This window comes from Chamaea fasciata, unplaced genomic scaffold, assembly GCF_029207755.1.
Source record: "Chamaea fasciata isolate MVZ Bird 193981 ecotype frontalis unplaced genomic scaffold, bChaFas1.0.hap1 SCAF_6, whole genome shotgun sequence".
In the NCBI taxonomy this organism is placed as follows: Eukaryota; Metazoa; Chordata; class Aves; order Passeriformes; family Sylviidae; genus Chamaea; species Chamaea fasciata.
Genome location: NW_027094091.1, coordinates 32,610,504 through 32,631,650, shown reverse-complemented (window position 1 = coordinate 32,631,650; position 21,147 = coordinate 32,610,504). Strand labels below are relative to the sequence as shown.

The 21,147-nt window shown below is 38.9% G+C and overlaps 1 protein-coding gene across 1 annotated transcript in view; it reads left to right on the top strand.

Annotated features, from left to right (window-relative positions):
* TENM3 (teneurin transmembrane protein 3) overlaps positions 1-21,147 on the top strand; it is a 379,052-nt gene that overhangs the window by 327,482 nt on the left and 30,423 nt on the right. Inside the window, exons 21-27 of the mRNA XM_066185929.1 lie at positions 5,037-5,304; positions 5,876-6,019; positions 9,680-9,929; positions 10,337-10,357; positions 15,563-15,795; positions 16,374-16,528; positions 17,372-18,246. Of these exons, the coding sequence (XP_066042026.1) occupies positions 5,037-5,304; positions 5,876-6,019; positions 9,680-9,929; positions 10,337-10,357; positions 15,563-15,795; positions 16,374-16,528; positions 17,372-18,246 (1,946 nt within the window). The remainder of the gene's footprint in view (positions 1-5,036; positions 5,305-5,875; positions 6,020-9,679; positions 9,930-10,336; positions 10,358-15,562; positions 15,796-16,373; positions 16,529-17,371; positions 18,247-21,147) is intronic.

The following is a 21,147-nucleotide window of genomic DNA, read 5'->3' as shown; positions in this document are numbered from 1 at the left end:
GGAAACCAGCTGGAAGGAAAGATGTTCTCAGTGGATCCTAGGCAGTTGGTGCTGCTGGGTGATTTATGAGGAGGGAAAATGGTACTCTTGTTATGTATGCAAAAATCCAGTTCAGTACTATGTAAAAAAACATTAGGCAGTATTGTCTTTATAGAAGACTATATTCTTTGCTTATCCCACACATAAATATCCCACACATAATTTTCTGCTTCAGCAAGTGGGAGCTGCACAACTGTGACTGGCATGTACCCCTTCAGGTCAGGTTCCCCTCAGAAATGCATAATGCTCAACAATCTGTCACCCCCCCAAAAAAAAATCACTCCTCTCATAAAAGATGGGCAGAACCAGATTCTATTCAAAACTGTATGTTCAGCTCCAGAGGAACTGCTGCTGATCTTTTCATATAAAAAGGCGTAATGCCACTTTAAAGGCTGTGAGACTGGAGGAAAGCATAGAAAAATAAGTGATTCCCCATGTTCTTGCAGTCAGTATTAGCCACCCTGTTCCTGTGCTGTGACAGCACTCACCATCACGTACTGCAGGAGAAAATAATGTGCTGCTGTAATCATCATCCCTTGAAGTGCTTCATCATCCCTTGGAGATAATGTTTCCAAGAGTCTACTTAGTGGCTTATGAATGCCAAATTGATCAGAGAGGGAATTAAAGTCTGTGCCAAAGGAGCAGCATGAAAGAAAACTGAAAGAAAAAAAGGGCAAGCAAGGGGAAAGAACAAACACAGTGGGTAAAGAGGTGATCACAGACCCAACAGATCATTACTCAAGAGGGTTGATAATAACATGTTAACTAAATTTGGACTGCTTAGGCATGATTTTATCTGCTATTAATTGCAAGTTACCATGCTTTGCCTAGACTTAAGTAGCTGAGATTAATCGGTGTGGAACAAGGCAATAAACTGCATGCAGATGAGGGAGTTCAGGTTAAGCTGGAGCTGCTTTTATGTATTAGGTAATATTGTTACTCCCTTTTTCCTAATAATTTCCTAAAATGATCTGTTTTCCATATATTGCCGTGTAGTCTGGCAGAAACACGTGAGTCACAGTGAGCACTTCTGAAACTGAGTATTTGAGAGTTTCCCTTTCCTAAACTTCTATTATCCACTGTTACATGTGCTTGCAAGATTCCTTTTGCAGGTCCTGAGCCTCTTGTTTCCATCACTTCAAGTGTATAAGAGAATGAATACTGGATCTTTTCCTTCAAATTATATATGCAATGTTCTTTTCCTCAGACTCTCTCTCACTACTGTCAGTAGTGTGGGAGAAGTTGGCAAAATTTATCTACCCAGAGGAATTCAGGGTAAAATAAGAGCCTGAATGACCTAATGAAAATAATTATTGGTAATTTCAGGGTGGCTACATTTTCAGCAAAGAAATTAACCTATTTTAACATTTAAAATAACAACATAATAGGTTATCTAAAAATCTTAGTATTCCATGCATGCTGCACCCTAGTTTCACCTACCTAAAATTTTCAAAATTTCAAGTTCATACTGAGAAATAAATGGAGATTATTTGTAGAATCAAATATCTCCATTTATATATCTCCTTCTTTTCCAGCACATTTTATGGTTTTCTTCTCTTTTGCTTTCTATTTGAGACTTTATACATACCTTTTTCTTTATTCTGTTATAGGATGCATTTTTATATTTCTCTGTGTATGTGGCTTTTTCCTACCCCTCTTCTCTTCAGTACCTAAACCCTGTTTTGAGTCTAGAAAAACCAAGTATTTTTACCCCTTTGATTTCTCCTTGATTTAAATGCTAATTTAAGAGCCTCAGTTGTAGGGGAAGGCTTTCTTTTTTTTAAGGAAAACATTTTTTTCTGTCTTGAAATGAGCAGTTCCAGCTTCTACTGAAAGTATAATTTTGGTACTCCTTAATCTCAGCCTTTATGTAATAGCAGCAGTTGCCTGTATCTAAAAATGCCATCTTTACCCCTCTCAAACCTAGATCATGTTACATTTTAATGCAGCAACTCAGCTGTTACTTCTCAGCAAACAGCCTTTTTCTGACACTAGAACTAAAGTTTGCACTCATTTGTGAAATTTGTCCTCAAATCCTCCGTTGAATTTGTTCAATTTGCCAAAAAAAATCACAGCAATTCAGCAGGCATTTCTCCCCCTAACTGAATTACTTATTCAGTGTTCTGAATACCATCAGAGCATGTCAGTTGAATCATACCATGTTTTGGAGCAGGAAAGCATTCTCGAGCCTGGATGGCTTTAGTCCTGCTGGCCATGAGAGACAAGGAGCTGTGCGCAATTTATGTAACTTGGACACCAGCTCAAACTCTCAGGACAAAAAACTGAAAATTGAGGTGACCCTTCTCTCAGTCCCCTAAGTTAAATATTTCATGGCTGTCCTTAGGAGAAGCTTGATCATCCATAAGTAAAATGTCAGCCATTAGAATTTGGTGGTTGGGTAATAACTCAGTCCCCTTAGGGTATCAACCTTTCTGAAGGTAGTTTGATGCTCAGTCTGGAAAAGGTGAAGTACAGACAGCCTGGTTGTGTTGGTGATTCCTGATGTGACTTTCGTTCCCGGTGACTTTCCTGATTGCTTCACAATTGATGTGTTGTCATGGCTCCCATAGGAGCTCTCTGCTGTGCCTGATGATTTACCTTTTTGGATGTACATTAAACTGTTTAATTCTCTTTGTAATGCTTGATTCTGGGAGAGAGATTGAGTTGCATAACCTTACCTATACATTTCTAAAGTTCTCAAGAAAATAAGTTACTACAGGGGATATTTTATGGAAAAAAGGAAGCTTTAAGTCAGATTTCCAGCAGGCATTTGAGGCTTCTGCAGAAACTAATAATAGGGGTTTAGGTTTTGTTTTAAACCTCGCTGAGAACTGCATGAGTGTCCTAGTTTCTAATTTGATAGTAATCCAAATACACAGTGGAATTTCTTGAAAATTGAAACTTCAAGGTGTCCTCTTTATTGCCTGTTATCTCAGCCAAGAGTACTGGAAGACCACCTATGTGTTTAACACTGCTCTTCCACAGTTGCAGTTGTAAAAGAAGCAATGGTCGTAACAGGAGACCAGTGAGGTCCATTAAATTGTGTCCTATTACAAGCATATTATTTCTTTTTCTCCTCTTGCTTACAGAGACCTCCATCTGTTAGACTAGTTTTAATGTGCAGTATATGAGAGTCCTGCTGATGTCTTGAGGAGGAATTTGTCTTTTGTTCCTGGGTGGTTTGTGCTTTTCCTTCAAAGTCTCAGAAAAGGAATGTGTTAACAATCACTTACCTCTCTAGAGAGAGGTGTTTTTGTTCATGTAGAAAAGATTTGCCTGTTCTCTGGATTAGACACTGTCTGTATATTGAGCTGGCGGAAAGCAGACTAGATTTACAAAGAGAAATGAGGCCACGCTCACCTCCTTCAAGGTGACTACTTGTCATTTCTTTTCAGACAGGTTCTTGATGGGGAACAAGGAAATATTCAAAGAATAAGAATTAAGAATTTTAAAAATCATTTCATTTGTCTTATATCTTCCAGTTCCTACTTTATTTCTTACAGCTCTATTATAGTCTTACTGGAGAACAATAGTTTTATGTCAACATGTATCAGATGTAAATAATTATAATGCCAGACAATGAGTCAAAATAGTATTTCTGAATTTTTGTTACTGTTATTGGGAAGGAAGTAGAAATAATTAATACTGTATAAATCTTTCTGTAGATCCAACAAAAATGCTGATATAGGGAATGGTGTAGCACTTGTTGCCTTCCTTGAGCATCAACCACATTACTTCACCATATTCAACACAGCCGGTTCTTTAGAAGCAGCGTCCAAGGATTTCTCTGGCATGGAGAGCTAGCAGCACTTAGTTTAGTACCCAGGTTTTGATCCCACTGAAGTCTTAAGCCTAGTATTTGTGACAATGCTCTTCCTGAAGTTTGCTTTCCACTAATACTAAACAAAGTTTGGTCTTCAGACTTCAGAAACAGAAGACAGAAAAGTAAAATAAACCTTTCTTAATTTACTTCCCAAGAGTGTTCCTGTAACACCATTAAGGTTCTGGGGCTTGTGCATCAGCATCCTTTGCAACTTTTTGCACTCTCCACCAAAGAAACATTACCCTTACAAATGCATCTAGCTACATTTTTCTTCTTCTTTTGTTTGTTTCAATAAACCAGAATACCTGGTAGCCGTTCACTCCAAGTGCTGGCTGCAGTGTTTATGTTCTGACTGAGGCATAGAAAAATATAGGCTGCCTTTATCCACATAACACAGAAACATTTCACATCCATCCATCACCCACAAAAGCTCCTCAGCTCTGAGGAAATGACAGGGTAGAGGAGGGGAGGAACCTTTTAAAAATAAAATTGACTCATTCCACCTCTCTGAAATGTGGAAGCGATAAGCTGATATCTGAGTAGTGAATATTGATCAGAAAATATGGAAAAACTTTCCCTGAGGCATCCTACTTTTCTGTCTTCAAAATAAATGGAAGAATGCTCTAGTTTAAAGTATTTATAATCCACTGGTAATGCAAATAATAAAATACCTAGAAGTTCTTCCTGCTCCTACAAAAATGCCTAGAAGAAATTAGGCATCCCAACCCAAATCTCAACCTTTGCTCTCCTTAGAGGCTCTACTGCCTTTATTACACGTGCCTTTATTAGTTGGGACACAGGTAGCAGCATAATAAGGGACAATTTTCACTTAGTTGAAAGATACTTTTTTGCCTCTTCAGGAAAAATCAGTTCAGAATGTTTTCTCATGCTTCCTTTTCCCTCCATAAAAATAAAGGAGATAATTTTGAAATGCTTGAGCAGAAAGTACCAACTAAGCAATTTCAGTATAATGAAGGATTTAGACTTGACTTTTTAGAAAAAGTGTGAAATGTTATTATTTATTTATGGTTTTTCAACCATGAAAGCCAAATATAGATGATATTTTCTAATGGATTGTCACTTAATATGTTAGTTAGGCAGCCTTTTTATGATAGCTGCACTGTTTTGTTTAATTTCCAAATAATTGTGGTATTTTTCTCTTAACAATGCATAGGTCCTTCATGAAGAAACAACAATACCAGGAACGGATTTGAAGTTATCATATTTGAGCTCCAGGGCTGCAGGATATAAATCTGTACTGAAGATTACTATGACCCAATCTATTATACCATTTAATTTAATGAAGGTTCATCTTATGGTGGCAGTGGTGGGAAGACTTTTCCAAAAATGGTTCCCTGCATCCCCAAATCTATCATACACTTTCATATGGGATAAAACTGATGCATACAATCAGAGGGTCTACGGATTATCTGAAGCTGTTGGTATGTGTTACAGAGGATTTTTGCGTTTCTAGTGTTGTCTTGAACATAGGGAAGCACACCTCAAATGCTTGTATCCATTAAGCAGAAAGTATTTTGCAGAATAAATTTATAGCAGTGGATATTAAAACTTATTTAAAAATACCAATCTAAACTTTGAATGATGAGAAAAGATTTCCTCCAAAAGGAAAAAGAAACCGTTTTTCATTCACAGGAAAAGTGATGCTTTCGACTTCTATTCCTTCCCATGAAGTAGCTCTCAGCCTAATAATACATTATGGTGTTTAGTCTGGAACACTCTGTGTACTTTAAGTAAAGCACAATAGCAGTCTGACTTACTTCACGAAATGGCTTTCCTCTGTACGTGTCTTAATTCACTTACTCTTAATAACTAAAAATATTTTAATAACCTAAGATTCTGGTTAGTATTTTCAACATGGCTAAGAAGTCACAGGAATTTTTCATGTGTCCTTGGAGACCAAAAGCATGTATGTCGTTTAAGGCAATCACATTCTTTAAACTCTTCTTCAGAATGAGATCCTGTACCTAATGAGGACATGTGCTGTTATTTCAGTGTCTGTAGGTTACGAGTATGAGTCCTGCTTGGATCTAACTCTTTGGGAAAAGCGAACGGCCATTTTGCAGGGTTATGAACTGGATGCCTCCAACATGGGTGGTTGGACATTGGATAAGCATCATGTATTGGATGTTCAGAATGGTAAGGAGTTCATTTTCTTCTTGCTAGTTTTACTGCTCTACTGCCCCACACTTCAAGTCTCTCATTCAAACTTTTTGCTGTTTGTTCTGTTATTTTTAAAAAAGGAAATTATAGAACATTTTGCAAATGGTAAATGCTTTGAGCTTACTTGGCTCCCCAGGGAAGTGGTCACATCACCAAGCCAGTCAGAGTTGGCAGGAAGTGTTAGGACCATGTTGTCAGGCACACGGTGTGATTCTTGGGGCTGTCCTGTGCAGGGCCAGGAGTTGGACTCACTAATCCTGTGGGTCCTTTCCAACTCAGGATATTCTTTGTTTCTTTGATGGACATTGAATGTCATGCTTCTGCATCCTATAAATACATGAATTAGTTCATCAGAAGGTCTGTGTTAGATATGCTGTGGTGGGTTGACTCTGGCTGGACACCAAAGCCACCCAGTCACTCCCCAGCTGGACAGGGGAGAGAAGACGGAATGAAGGGATAAGAAAAGAACAGGGACAGATCTCAAAGCACCTCAGCAGTCACTGTCATAGGCAAAACAGAATTGACTTGGAAAAATTATTTACAGTTCTTTCCAGTCAAATCACAGTAATGTGATAAAGAAAACCAATCTTAAAAACAACTTGCCCAATCCTCCCTTCTTTCCAGGCTTAACTTTACTCCTGAATTCTCCACCTTCTCCCTGCCAGTGGTGCAGGGACACAGGGAATGGGGGCTGCGATCAGTTCATCACACCATGTCTCTGTTGCTCCTTCCCCCTCAGGGGAAGGACTGCTCACACTCTTCCCTGCACCAGCATGGGCTCCCTCCCACAGCAGACAGTCTCCATGAACTTCTCCAGTGTGAGTCCTTCCCACGGGCTGCAGTTCTTCACAACTGCTCCGGTTGGGTCTGCTCCATGGGGTGCAGTATTTCAGGAACAGATGGCTCCAGTGGGATCACAAGTCCTGGCAGCAAACCTGCTCCAGCACAGGTTCCTCTCTCCATGTGTCATGGGGCCCTGCCAAAAGCCTGCTCCAGCATGAGCTTCCCACAGGGTCACGGCCTCTTTTGGGCATCCACTTGCTGTGGCATGGGCCCTCCAGGTAGATAGGTGCTCAGCCAGGGACTCCCACATTCTGCAGGGGCACAGCTGCCTCACTGTGTTCTTCTCCCATGGGCTGCAGGGGGAATCTCAGCTCTGGTACCTGCAGCACCTCCTCTCTCTCCCTCTGCAGACCTTGCTGTCTGCAGCGCTGTTGCTTGCTCATATTCTCACTCCTCTCTCCAGCGGAACTTAGCTGTTGCACAGTAACTCTGGCATCAAGGTATGTTTGTCAAGCATACTGCTCAGGAATTGTTTGCAGGGTGCCATGCTAAGGAAACCTCAGCTCAACATTGAACTGGAAGAAATTTGGAAAAACTTGGCTGGAAGCACGTAGAAAAGGTGAACTAAACAGTCACAAAGCTTAAAGTAGTAGTTGGTAGCAATGGATTTTCATGCAAGAGAGGAATCCAGAGTAATTGTCAGGAAGATCATCACTAATGCAGTACTTATGTCCCATGAAGGTCTCCCCCTAGTACACAAGCTTATTATGTCTAACACAGTAATCCCCACATAAAGCATTGCTTCTGACTGGTAAGGAAACAAGGTAACCAAATCAAGGGATAAAGGTCTCATTGTACCTAATTTAAAATGTAAAAAATAAATAAATGAATAAATAAACCTGTTCAAATTACTGTAAAGTAATCCATCTAAAAATGTGAAGTGCTGTAATTATAAATATATACGTAAGATTGATTCTGTTCAGTGGGTAAATTGATGATGGCTTTAAATTATGTTTAAAAGTACATTTGACAAGTAATGACTTTTCAAAGTGTCGTGTGTCTAATTGAATAAACCAAGTGGAGAGTTGACAAGGTGGATGAGATGCATAAATCTATTCAGAAGAGAGTGCAGACACTGTTTGCACGGAAATCCAAACTACTGCCGTAAATAGTCTAATGTACGTCTTTTAGTCTGTGATAACAGAGGAGAAATGTGAAGGACCAATTTTTCAAGGTAATGACAGAATAAATCAGGTGCAATAGTGCACTGTGCTGACTTCTAGAATTCCTCTGATGAAAATTGTAGAACTCAGCTATTTCAGGCAAAATTATAGTGCCATGATTGTCATAAATGATGTAATCATAGGAGAGGGAATTTTGTATACTGTTAATGCATTCTGGCTTTAACTATTCATGAAAAATACATTCTTCCTCTTTTCATTTCGATTACTTATTTAGATTACTTGCCATTAGATTTCCATAAACCATTTTCATTTTTTTCAATTTTATCATGTATTTTGGTTTTACATTTATGATCTCTTGCATTTTATAACATTAAAAGCAGTGAAGATACCTAAAACATTTAAAGAGGAAAGAAAAGTATTTTTTCTCATACCTTTCAGTACAAATCATGCATTTTGGGAGTAAGGAGGGAAAGAGAAATACATCTTAAATTTCTTCTAAACTTCTCAAAAGATTTCTGTATCCCTCAGCTCCAAACTGCATGAAACTCTGGGCATGCAATCAATAAAACCCAGATCTCTCTACAGTACAAAGGGACATGTGGTTTACATGAATTATACCATGGAAAGACATCCGGTTCTTACGAGTAGAACTGTAATAGCTGACCATTTGTAGGGGATACCTTAATAGATTCATCATGAGATTGAACAATGAGGGTCCTGGCAACACTTCAACATACTTTTTTTTTTTCCACCCCAAAGACTGAAGATTTAACATAAAGCATCCGTTTTTCCTTTCAGTTTTCCTACGTAGGCTATAAGGAAGAAAAATAGTGCTGGCACATTGTTTTGTCTTCACAAAATTATTGTTTCTTTCATGCTTCAAAGCAGAATTAAGTTTTAGAGGCAGGTTGGCCTGGCACCACATTTTTTTTTGTTGTTTTGAAATTTTTAATAAGTGCCTATAACTGCAGATATGCTATTGAGGCAGACTTTGTTGCCAGAGGAACACTTTTGTTGTAAGCTGAGTGAGGAATCTTTTATAATGTAAAATTGAGGCAATCTACAACTTTTTGAAGTGGCTCTTTAATTAATATTTACAATTTGCAACAGTAATCCACTTCAGATTACATTTGACATGATATTCATAATTAATTATACTAGGACTTTAGGAATACAATTTGCAAATATATTATTTTTCTTGTTTTATAAAGCACATTAGAATTTCAGTCCTTTCTGGGCTATTTCAAAACTGTAAAGATGTAGAAACACAGACCTTCATTCCATTAATATGCTTTACATTTCCTGCAGCATGACAGTTTTTATTTTGAATTCTAACTATAAAAATCATTAACATTTAAAAATAATGACTGAAAACACTTTGAGGTTTTAAGGGCTACAGTATTTAGTATTTCTGCTAAATTTTGCGGACAAGATAATCTAATGTTTGCATGTTTATAACCTAAATATAACTATAGATGTTTTATTAAAGTTGTTATTTGTAGTGAGAAAAATATGGTGATGAAACAATAAAAATTCATTAAACTCACACTAACTAGCTAAAGAATATTTAGAATAGTTTTGCGTCGTTTTATGGGTATACATTCAGAGTTTTTATCAATGTTATTGGGGTTTGGTTTGTTGTTTTTTTTTTTCCCATATTATCTGGCAGGAATCCTCTACAAAGGGAATGGTGAAAATCAATTTATATCTCAGCAACCCCCAGTTGTTAGCAGCATTATGGGCAACGGGAGACGACGCAGCATCTCCTGTCCAAGCTGTAATGGTCAAGCTGATGGTAATAAATTACTGGCTCCGGTTGCCTTAGCTTGTGGGATAGATGGCAGTCTGTACGTGGGGGATTTCAACTACGTTCGGCGCATATTCCCATCTGGAAATGTAACTAGTGTTCTGGAGCTAAGGTATGTTCTCTTCTCATCCTGGACTTTTGGAGTTATGGGTTACTGTGGCAAATTAAAGTATTGAATAAATTTCTGACGTTGTGTAAGTTTGAGTTTGCGAATGCTTTTGGGAACAAAACAGAAGTTGAGGCAAGAGATTTTAAAAGTATTTAAAACTGAAATTAAAACATTTTGCCCTCATAAAATATTTTAACTTATGCTTATCTAAATAATTTAATCTACGCAAAGTAATAATTCTGCAGATTTTAAGAGTTGACATACGTGGTCAACATAAGTGAACAAGGGACAATCATTCACCACTTCACTAATGATAGATGTAAATGTTCCTTTCTTCTCATCTTTTAACATCCTTTCTGAATGTTTGTCTAATAATGTTTTTCTGTTCTTTTTTACTTGCTCCCACCAAGAAATAAAGATTTTAGACATAGGTAAGCATTCCTTAAAGAAGATTTATATTTTTCTAACTGTTCTTCTTTCTTTTTTAATAAATGAATGCTTATAATGGGCAAGTCATTTCTGAGATGTATTACTAGAAAAGAGGAGTATTTTTCAAAAATAATGAGTTCATATGTTTTAGTTATGTCAACTGTCAGGCTGTATCGTCCTTTCCGATGAGTTCCTCTTTTCTCATCACTCTCTGTCCACAGTCAGGCTTCTTGTTATGCTTGTGTGTGCCCTCCTTTGCTGTTCCCTCATCTCTGCTCACTCCTTGCTGGCAGCACTTTTGCTGATCCTATCAAAACTCATTCATTAATCAGATACACCAAATATTATGAGAATGGCATATAAAAGTATCGTGGGAGTTCATTTCATTAGCCTTTTGATGTTGAATCTTTTCAGGCTCTCATTTAACAGATTTGTTTCTTTAAAGGTGAGCTTCTTTTAATAATGGAAGCTGAAATAACAATCACACAACTCCAGGAATTAAGATTTTAAAATACACCAAGACTCAAAAAATTGGTCATAGAAACAGCAGTAATCAGAGGATTGTAGTACAGCATTCATCCATCCTGGCATAGCTACAGTAATGGCAAGAAAAGAAGAGTAGGTGGATGCTTAGAATTGCTTTGCCACAGCAGCTGGTGCTGATAAGGAGGAAAAAAAAACAGTCATGCTAAAGTCTTGTTGGAGACATGAAACCCTGCAAACCTTTGTGGCAGAACTGCTAAGTATACAGCTTAGCAGGCCCACTGGTACCTTTCTCTCCTTTTTGCTGCCAATCATTTTTCTTCCTTATTTTTAAGCAAATCCCAGAGTCATATCTGTGTTGTCCTTGTTTTTTAAATTCACTTTTATTTGGACATACTTCTGTGTTAGGAAGGGTTTTAAGCTTTCAAAAATATGTTTCAGATGCGTTGGGCAAAAAATTCCATGACTAAATAACGTGTCTGCATCAGTGCTAATGATCAGAATTGGATTTGTGGGGTTTTTTCCAGGGGTGACTTGGAGGCAGTTTCTTCTGTTTGGTGGGTTTAGGATTTCACTATTCCAAGTAGTTTGTATGTGTTCCACTGCTCTTAGAAGAATTATATCCCTTGTGGTATCACAAAGCTGCGATTGCAGCTGGATAGGACATTGTCTTGGCAAATATACAGAACGTGGAATAATACTTAAAATAGGGATGTGGAATGTACAAAAAGGTGGATGCATATTGAGGTTTGTTTTGCTGTGATTTAGTAGCACCACCCTCTCTCGCCTCTGGCAGAACTGTGGTCACAGTCTCAACTGCAATGTTTCAGAAACTGGATCCCTGCATGTAAGAGAAGTTGGTGAGGGAGAATACTGAAGCTTTTCTGCTTTATTCATGCCTAAACATGCAGAAGCTCCGGGTAGCAAAATTGCAATCATACCCCACAAATTAGTGTAGCAGCATGGGCCCATATAGCTGCTGTGAGGTGGGGGTTCCTCCTGAGGCAGAAGGAGACATAGAGGACTGTGGAGAACTGGCTCTGCAGGAGCAATTGTGGAGCCAGGAGGCAGGAGGCATGGAGCCCACTGTGCAGCCTAACACGATTTATTACAAGTCTGAGTTTTCTCTCACATCATAAACATTTTCCTGGTGTCCACTCTCAGCCTTAGAGATTTGCTGATGAGAGACTTCTTAAGCCAAGAGTGGGATCTTTATGCTTAATATCCCCTGGAGCTTTTTATTCTGTTAATTTAGCTGCATTTTATTTAAGATGTGTAAACTTTTAGGATCCACCAAATCCTCTTGCCATGGGCTCTCCAGCTAAGGACACACTGTGAGACCAAATGCATTCTTTTGGCTGCATGAATTCGTGCAGAGTCCTGTGAAATGCTGCAGAGAGAAGCACATCTGTCTGGCTTGTAAGCGGAGAAGGGAGCAAATGTCCAGTTTCACTGGCAAGCCTTTCAGACTGCTGAGGAGATTTCTACTTAAACTGCAGTTTGGAAAACAGCCCTCAACAGACCACTTTGCAAAAGATAATTGCTACGTGTTAGAAGGAAATGCACTAAGAGATGCATTCCCCAAGTAAAACTACTGAATGAGGCTAAATACTAGTTCAGATCTCTTCAGATTCAAGCATTCACCTTTCCTGGCCTAGAAAGACAGTGCTTGAGCACAGTGTGATGTGTCTTCTTCCTCAAAACCCTGTACTCTATTTTAGAGAGAGAATGCAGATCAAATTTCTCCTCTCATGGACCAGTGACCTCACATTTTTTCAATCTCAGAGTTGAAATTATGCCCTTATACACACTGCTGCCTGTGGGTGAATAATGCTGATAGACATTCATGCTAGAACTCATTTTTAGAAGGACTTTGAAGACAGGGAGGTCTTTTGTAGACTATGGCACTATCCCAAGACTGTAGAGAGCCAGAAAAAAAAGTTTAGCAAAACATAAAAACAACTTTGAGGGGATATATGGTTTAGAGAACCCATAGTGAAGGCAAGAGAGACAGGGACAGAAGCAGGAGTATTATTTCCAAAAACATCTGTACATGGAGAATAGTCCAGGTGTCTGACAGCTGAAGAATTAAAAGGTTGGCCTAAGCAAGTTAAAAGCAAAGGGATTGTTACAGCTCTGTGCACGTGTGTGCACACTTTCAATTCAAAGCACTTATTATTATTCAGCACAGACAGAACAAGTTAATTTTTAGACATCTGTCTTTACAGGAGCCAGTGTAGGTATGTAACTCCCATGTTTTGCAGACTCCTGAAAGTGATTAGGCAATACTGAATGAGTCAATAAGTCACGGGCTGGGGATTTAATTTCTTTGCATTTGTTGTTATTGGTAGAAGACAGAAGCTTAATTTCATTTCAGGGTACAATGAAATTGCATAAACTCTGTAGCTTTCCAGCTGCTGGCTGCTTGTCCCTGTACTGTTTTTGAGATCTGCTTAGTGCTCATGGATGTTTTCTGGCTAGAAAACAAATGTAGTTTTCACTTGACAGTTGAATTGTGTCTTTCTCCCATAAATTATTGGAGGCTTCTATCAGCTAAAGCCTCCTCGGCTGTTTAACCTTCACCTGAAAAGAAATGCTGAGGTTAAGCTGGTTGTATCAGCTCAGAAAGGAGCCATTAGTCATCTGCATATGGCAAGTTGGGGAGTTTCTGTTGATTCAGTAGTAATATCCTATGCACTTCCAAACTTGAGGGGATTTTTAAATAAAATGAGAAAATATATTTAAATTATCAGGTGTATTTTTTTGGGTTTGATGAGGATGCACTACTTACCATGAAGAACTCATACCAATTTCTTTTTTTGTTGGAATTAATTAGAATGTACATCTTCATATTTATGAAGAAAAGAGCTTTAAAACTTCTGTTTAGAAATAAATAATTGTCCTAGGCATAAATTACTTACTTTTTGATTTGATGACTTCTTATTCCAATGGCTGAAAAATATGATTGAGGCAGTGTTAGATGGGTTGAAGAGAGGTACTTTAATTTAGATTTCAATAGTATAAGAATAAACTTTATTTTAAATTACAATGAAATAAAATTTAATTGCACATTTCACATCTTGCAATGTGTTTATATTTGAAGTGTTTGCAAAGTTTCTTAAAGACCAGAGTAATCATGTAAATGGGTATAATTTAATTTGCAGTCTGTGGAGGTTTAAATAATTTGTACATTACCCAGTGATCATATTAAATGATCGCTGTATAAATTACGGTTTTGAAAATACCTTCCAACTCTTTAGCACATTGGCAATAATAGATTTGTAACAGGCAGAAATTTAAAGTAAGCCTACATTTGATTGTTTTCAGACATGCTGTACAACACTCAGTGCAATAGCAGAGCTTTTTAAGAGGTGCTAATCACTGTGTATTTGATTTCATTAGTCTTTTCACTTGGTTTCATTCGTTCTGAACCAACATGTTAAAAGTCTTAAAACTAAATAAAATCCTATTTATGCAACACATTTTTTCTGTGTTTTTGTAATTGGATAGCTATAAAAATCTGTCCCTGCTAAAAGACATAATTTGTTCACAAGTTGTTCCTGTTGGTCTCTTGTTGCGTTTTCCAAGTGGCAGTACATAAAAATGTGTTACATTAGCACAATTATGTATTTACAAAACGTGAAGTATAGCATTCTGTGAACAGATGTTTGGCTACCACCAGACTGGTAGATCTGTTTAAGCAGCGCTTTTGCAAACATCAGAAGTGACTGTTCTGACACTCTGCTTCAATCTATGAGCGGAGCATCTGAAATTACCTCATGTATTTACATGACCTTATTTCAGCTCTTCATGCCATAAATTAGGTCAGGAATCCCAACTGCAGTGGGTTAAGTTTCTACATCATAATATATCAACACAAAAGGTAATCTCCAGGGCTGTTTTTTTCACCAGCAGGGAAGAAAAGACAGTAATTCTCAATTATGTGGCACCAGTGGAGAGGCAAAATGTACGTTTCTGGGAAAATGGTTAGCAATATATATTTTCACTGTAATAAAGACTGTGCTGGCATAGTTAGCAGGTTTGTGCCGATGTGTACAGTTATTTGAAATATGACTCTGACTTAAGAAGAATGGAAAAGCTCTGCCTGATCTCTGGTGGAAGAGATGACATTTCCTAATGTGTTAAATCATGCATATCACGCATTTGAAAGCAGTGGATTAAACAAATACTTATGAATGATGTCTTATCTCTCGCCTGTGGACTCATCATTCAAACTCTGTCTTATCTGTTTATGAATTACATAAATTATGAACCTTAGCAGCCTTGTATAAATTATAACAAAACAGGATAATACCAACAAAGTGTAAGTGAGGGCTGGGCTCCTACTGCGAAATCTGGGACTAGATCAAGGTTCCCAGAACTCTCAGAAGGTTTTAAACTCCAGTATTTTGATTTGGCTTATGAGAGAGACATTTGCAGTCTCTAATGAGAGAGCCTGAACTGGCCTGAGAGCATCAAAGACAGAATGGACCTTCTTTCCCCAGAGGATTCATCTAGATTGGGCTGCCTGTGACACAGATGAGAAATGTGGACCAAAATCATTTTGGGACCATGACCTGTGCTACCTATGCATGGAGCATCACCCTTGACTTTAACTCTGTCTGCGTCACTGCACACTGCATGGGAAATAAACCGTTTTCTCCTTGATCCAGTCTTAGGTGCAATTAACTGCAGCATATGCAATGTGTAATTCCATTTTACAGCAACAACCCAGCTCACAGGTACTACCTCGCAACTGACCCCGTGACGGGAGATTTGTACGTGTCCGACACAAACACACGCAGGATTTATCGGCCCAAGTCGCTCACTGGTGCAAAAGACCTGACCAAAAATGTTGAGGTAATAGGAGGAACAGGGGAGCAGTGCCTGCCCTTCGATGAGGCAAGGTGTGGTGATGGAGGCAAGGCGGTGGAGGCAACTCTCATGAGCCCCAAAGGTAAAAAGAGTTTTCCCTCTGTAACATCCAAAATAATACAGAAGTTCAGAGCTGGGAGCATGATCATTTTTGATTACTTAATTCAATAGTTGGCTCAAAAATTGGGGATTTGAGTGATTTTTTTTCCAAGCAGAAAGTCTATCGAGGAAGAGAGCTACAGGGAACTGATTTTTTTGAAATCAATTAGGGTTGATTTTTTAGGAAGTATTTGGTTTGAGTGGTTATTGAGCATTTTTAAATGCTCAGTAAGAGCATTCATATTATGTGTTTGGCAGGCAGCAGTGAATATCTAAAATGAGCATCGCTTTTGGTTCCATTTATCCCATGTTTAAAGTTAACTTAAAAGTTAGTCCCTTCCTAACACACAAAAGCAAATGAACAGCAAATGCAATCAGCAGTAGTAGATTTCATGCTAAATATTGGTTTGTCATGCAAAATACATTACTACCTACTGCCAGAGACCAGATTTTCTGCCTACAATTTCCACTAGATACATGCTACCTATATGCTTAGGTATGGATAATATATTCACTGTTAGTACAACAAAAAAACCCTAATTTTTATTTGCTTCACTGAAGGAATAGCAATAGACAAGAATGGGTTAATCTACTTTGTTGATGGGACCATGATCAGAAAAGTGGATCAGAATGGAATAATATCGACTTTGCTTGGCTCCAATGACCTTACCTCAGCACGACCTCTAACCTGTGATACCAGCATGCATATCAGCCAGGTACTTTTCAGTTGCTGTTAATTTGGAAAGCTGAGCTGGGCATAGAAATTGAAATGCAACTTTTGCACCCCTTAAAAAAAAACTGGATGGAGTGTGATGGACATTTAACAGCAGGTTTGGGGGAGAAAGCAACCTGTTCCACAGGCGTGAATTGCGCTGTGTTCTCTAAGCTATAAACGCTGCTGTATTCAATTTTTCTGTCCATAAAGTTCAGTTTGGTTTAGAACAGCAAAACTAGCAGCAGGAAACATTAAGCCTGGTAGTAAATACTGGGAGAATGGCATATCTGTTAGAACTATCTTGGCATGTTGATGTTTGCTGGATTGCTGAATTGCCTACTAGAGTGAATGAAAGGATTTACACAAAACCCCTTTATTTTTCTATTTGTCCTAAAAGCTTGTGGAGGTAAGAAGGGACATGTCAGTAGTGGTATGTTTCAAAAAATGGAGTACAGTGTTTCATAATCTGGAAGGTAGTATGTTATTTTTGCTACTACAAGAATAAAAGATGAATACTGTTGACAAGTATTTAGACATTGATATCTGTCTCTGTAGTTTTTTATGCATTTGTGATACAGAAAAGTATTGCATTTATTGGAGGGGAGACTCAGCCTGTACTGTAGTTTCAATTCAACTGGTTTTCTTTTCAACAAAATGGATGCCTGAATATTGTTCCCCTTGCCTCCCTGAAAGCTTTAGTTTGCTGCATGTATTCATGCAAGTTCTTCAGTCATGATTGCTTACAGCAGATGGAAAATATCCTTACAGCAGTGTCTAAAACTGAAGGTTGATTAATTCATTTAATCTGCACTGGTTAACTGTTTAACAAAACCCTTCTATTTAGGTTCGTCTGGAATGGCCTACAGATTTAGCTATCAACCCAATGGATAACTCCATTTATGTTTTGGATAACAACGTGGTTCTGCAGATCACTGAAAACCGCCAGGTTCGCATTGCTGCGGGGCGGCCGATGCACTGCCAGGTTCCCGGGGTGGAGTACACGGTGGGCAAACACGCTGTCCAGACCACGCTGGAGTCAGCCACTGCCATCGCCGTGTCCTACAGCGGCGTGCTTTACATTACAGAGACTGATGAGAAAAAGATAAATAGGATAAGACAGGTCACGACTGATGGAGAGATCTCTTTAGTTGCTGGAATACCCTCAGAGTGTGATTGCAAAAATGATGTTAACTGTGACTGTTACCAAAATGGAGATGGCTATGCTAAAGATGCCAAACTTAACGCTCCTTCCTCCTTAGCGGTGTCTCCAGATGGCACCCTGTATATTGCTGATCTGGGAAACATTAGGATACGGGCTGTGTCAAAGAACAAACCCTTAATGAGTTCAATGAACTTCTATGAAGTTGCTTCTCCAACTGACCAAGAGCTGTATATCTTTGATGTCAATGGCACTCACCAGTACACTGTGAGTTTAGTCACCGGAGACTACCTGTACAATTTTAGTTACAGTAACGACAATGATATTACTGCAGTAACAGACAGCAATGGGAATACTCTTCGGATCAGGCGGGATCCCAACAGGATGCCAGTAAGAGTGGTCTCTCCTGATAACCAAGTCATCTGGCTGACCATAGGCACCAATGGATGTTTGAAGAGCATGACTGCACAGGGGCAGGAGCTGGTCTTATTTACCTACCATGGCAACAGCGGACTTCTGGCAACTAAAAGCGATGAGACTGGATGGACCACTTTTTTTGAGTAAGTACATAAAATAAAGTCAGATACCTTATAGTTTTACTGAGTTCTGCAGGACCATTTGAAATATTTCTGGGTGAAGTAACTGGAAAGTTGACCCTTGATAACAAAAAGCACAGAAAGATACTTTTGATTTGCCATGCTGTTTTCCTCTGTCTTGTCTGACTTCTTCTGAAGGAACATTGGGTCTGAATAATTTTGAATTCATCATTTTGAACTTCAGTTTTATATATTGAAATAGTAGTGAGACAACATTTCACTCTTGTCAAGGAATTTGTAACTCAGACAACCGTGAGTTTGTAGATTTGCATCAAAAACTAGATTTTCATCCCACTTACTCATTAGATTGACATTCTTCTGCTGCAAATACTGACAAGAAATTTGTCTTCACTGCATTTTTTTTTTTTTTTAAGTAAAAGCATTTCTGCATGGTCTTTTGCCCAAAAATAACACCTGGGTGGGTAGTAAAAGGTTGTGTTTCACTGAGTGGCAAGTACGCAGGAAGGATCTCCTGGACAGCACAGCAGGCTTTCACACAGGTGGACCCAGTTGGAGGAAGCTGAGAAAAGAAATGTGGGCCATGGTGGAAGTGTCATTCCTGTAGGAATAAACTGCAAACACAGAAACCACCAGCACCATGTCATGTACAGATGCAAGCACAACGGCAAGAAGTGTTACTGGAACAGTAGGACTTGTAATTTTACCATCCTCAGAAAAAATCTTTTCAGTGAATTGCTTTAGCCTGTGTTACACTTACTAAGTCATCAATGCCTGTTCATAACAGACAGATTAGCAAAGCATTTTACAGACTCCTCAATTATATTGACTAAGGAAGATCATGACAATTTATAGATAAACTAGTAGAACCAGAGAATTCACATACGGGCTTTACAGGCAACTTCATCTCCAAATGATCTGAACTGCCCATTGATACACTAAGCAAAACATAACAAAAATGCAGGTTAAAACAGAAACCATTATTTCAAAAGAGGTCAATGTAGAATTAACGCAGATTTTTTTTCAGTTGTCTCTGCCAGCTGGAAAAATATGCATATTTTAAACTCACATGAAAGACATAAGGTTGGGTAAAAAGGTGTCTATGAAGGAGTGGAAGATGTAGTGTTAGTGTGATAAGTAAAACTGTTAAGAGGGCCTCTAGCCGAACTATTCAGGATTACAAAGGGCATAATGAAAATTCAGTAAGTTCCTTTTCTTTCTTTTTTCTCCTCTTCTTTTCTTGTATCTTTATGATGAAATGCAGTAGCAACTGCTGCCAAGGTCAGGGCCTAAAAAAAAGCTTTCAATTCAACACACATGATAAAGAAAATAAAGTGCCAGTGTCAGGCAGTGGCAGCAAAGCCAAACATCTGTGTTCTAAGATAACTTCATATTTCTGTCAGTGTACATTTGGCTGAGGCAGTGTGCAGGAGGACTCTGAGCACCTGTATCTACTCTCCAGCCTTTACAGATGCCCATCAGAGACACAAGAGCAGCAGGTGCTGCTTCACTGCATATTGTGTCCTGAAGTGGAGACGGGGCTAGAAATGCTGATCCCTGACAAAGACAGCAGGTGGGATGGTACTGCTGCCAGTTTTAAGGTATTCTTACAATAAGCTGTAAATTGGCAGGGCTTTGGTAAGCGGGCACCTTCCCAAAGCATTAGCACACACCTGTAATATTTAACTGTGCTTTGGTGCATCCACTGTGTATGCTTTTAGGTCCTGCCAAGAGGACACAGAAGCACAGCAAGGGTACACAGAGGAATGAGAAAGTGTTCGATTGGGAGGGCAAGTGCTCTCCTTCTCATGGGTTAGCCCTGTCCTGTATGCTGAGAGACCAAAGCATTTGAGTGGGCTGGGAATAGCCATCCATTTCCACAGAGAGTAAAGTCGGTGTTTAACTGTGACAGACACAGCCACTTGTTTCCAGTGGGCAAGTTGGGCAAGGCAGTCACTTTGGGGGACAGTGAAGTCCCGTACAGAAATTGAGGCATCTGCTGGGTACAGCAGGCACTTTAAATCATGCTGGCATTATACAGGCTAATTGAGGACCTAGTGTTTTAATCAGGGCAGTAATTTCTCACCATGTTGTCTGTAGTTTCTGTGTAGCCTACTGTGGTGTATCACAGTAGCTGGTGGCTCCTGAATGTATCTTAATGGCGTCTGCGTGGTGGCAAAAAAACGTGGATATTATAGTCACTATTCAGTGCATGACAGGCCTATAGTTTTCATCATAGGGAGAATTCAGGGTACTGTGTGTCAGGAAATACATAGCTATTTCCTGAGTCTTTAAATGGCCGTCTTTCACACCTGATCTGCTTTCATGCAGACTTTCTGGTCTGAGTTAGGTTATATCCAGCTGTCTAACGGGGAGCCCAAAGGGCAGGCTATTCCCCTCAGTAGGTATTAGTATTGTTTCCAAGCTGCTGCTTATGCACTTCCTAAACAATTACCTCCAACCAATGTCTCGTTAGAATTCCCAAGCTGAAGTAATTATGGAAAAAGCTGGGCAATTTCACTCTCCCCAAATTTGCAAGTGTATGAGGCTTTTGCAGAAACAGAGATTTTTATTTCCTCCCTGTAGCCATGGTGAAGCAGTAATCTATTTAATTGCAACAAGGAAGATTCAGATCAGACATTTGGAGGAACTTCACGGTGAAGATTTTGGAGCCCTGGAGCAGACTGCAATGATAGTGACCCCTTGCCCTTCATAGACTGTCTTTAAAAACAGATCAGACATCTTTCAGGACCAGTGCAGGAAGAACAGATCCTGCCCTGGGGTAGAGGTTGGACTACATGACCTCTCAAGGTCCCTTCCAGTAATGTTTTCTATGATGGTCTGTACAAGTTAAAACCAAAAAATAAAAAATTATACTGATTATATAAAGCTACATAAGGGAATAAG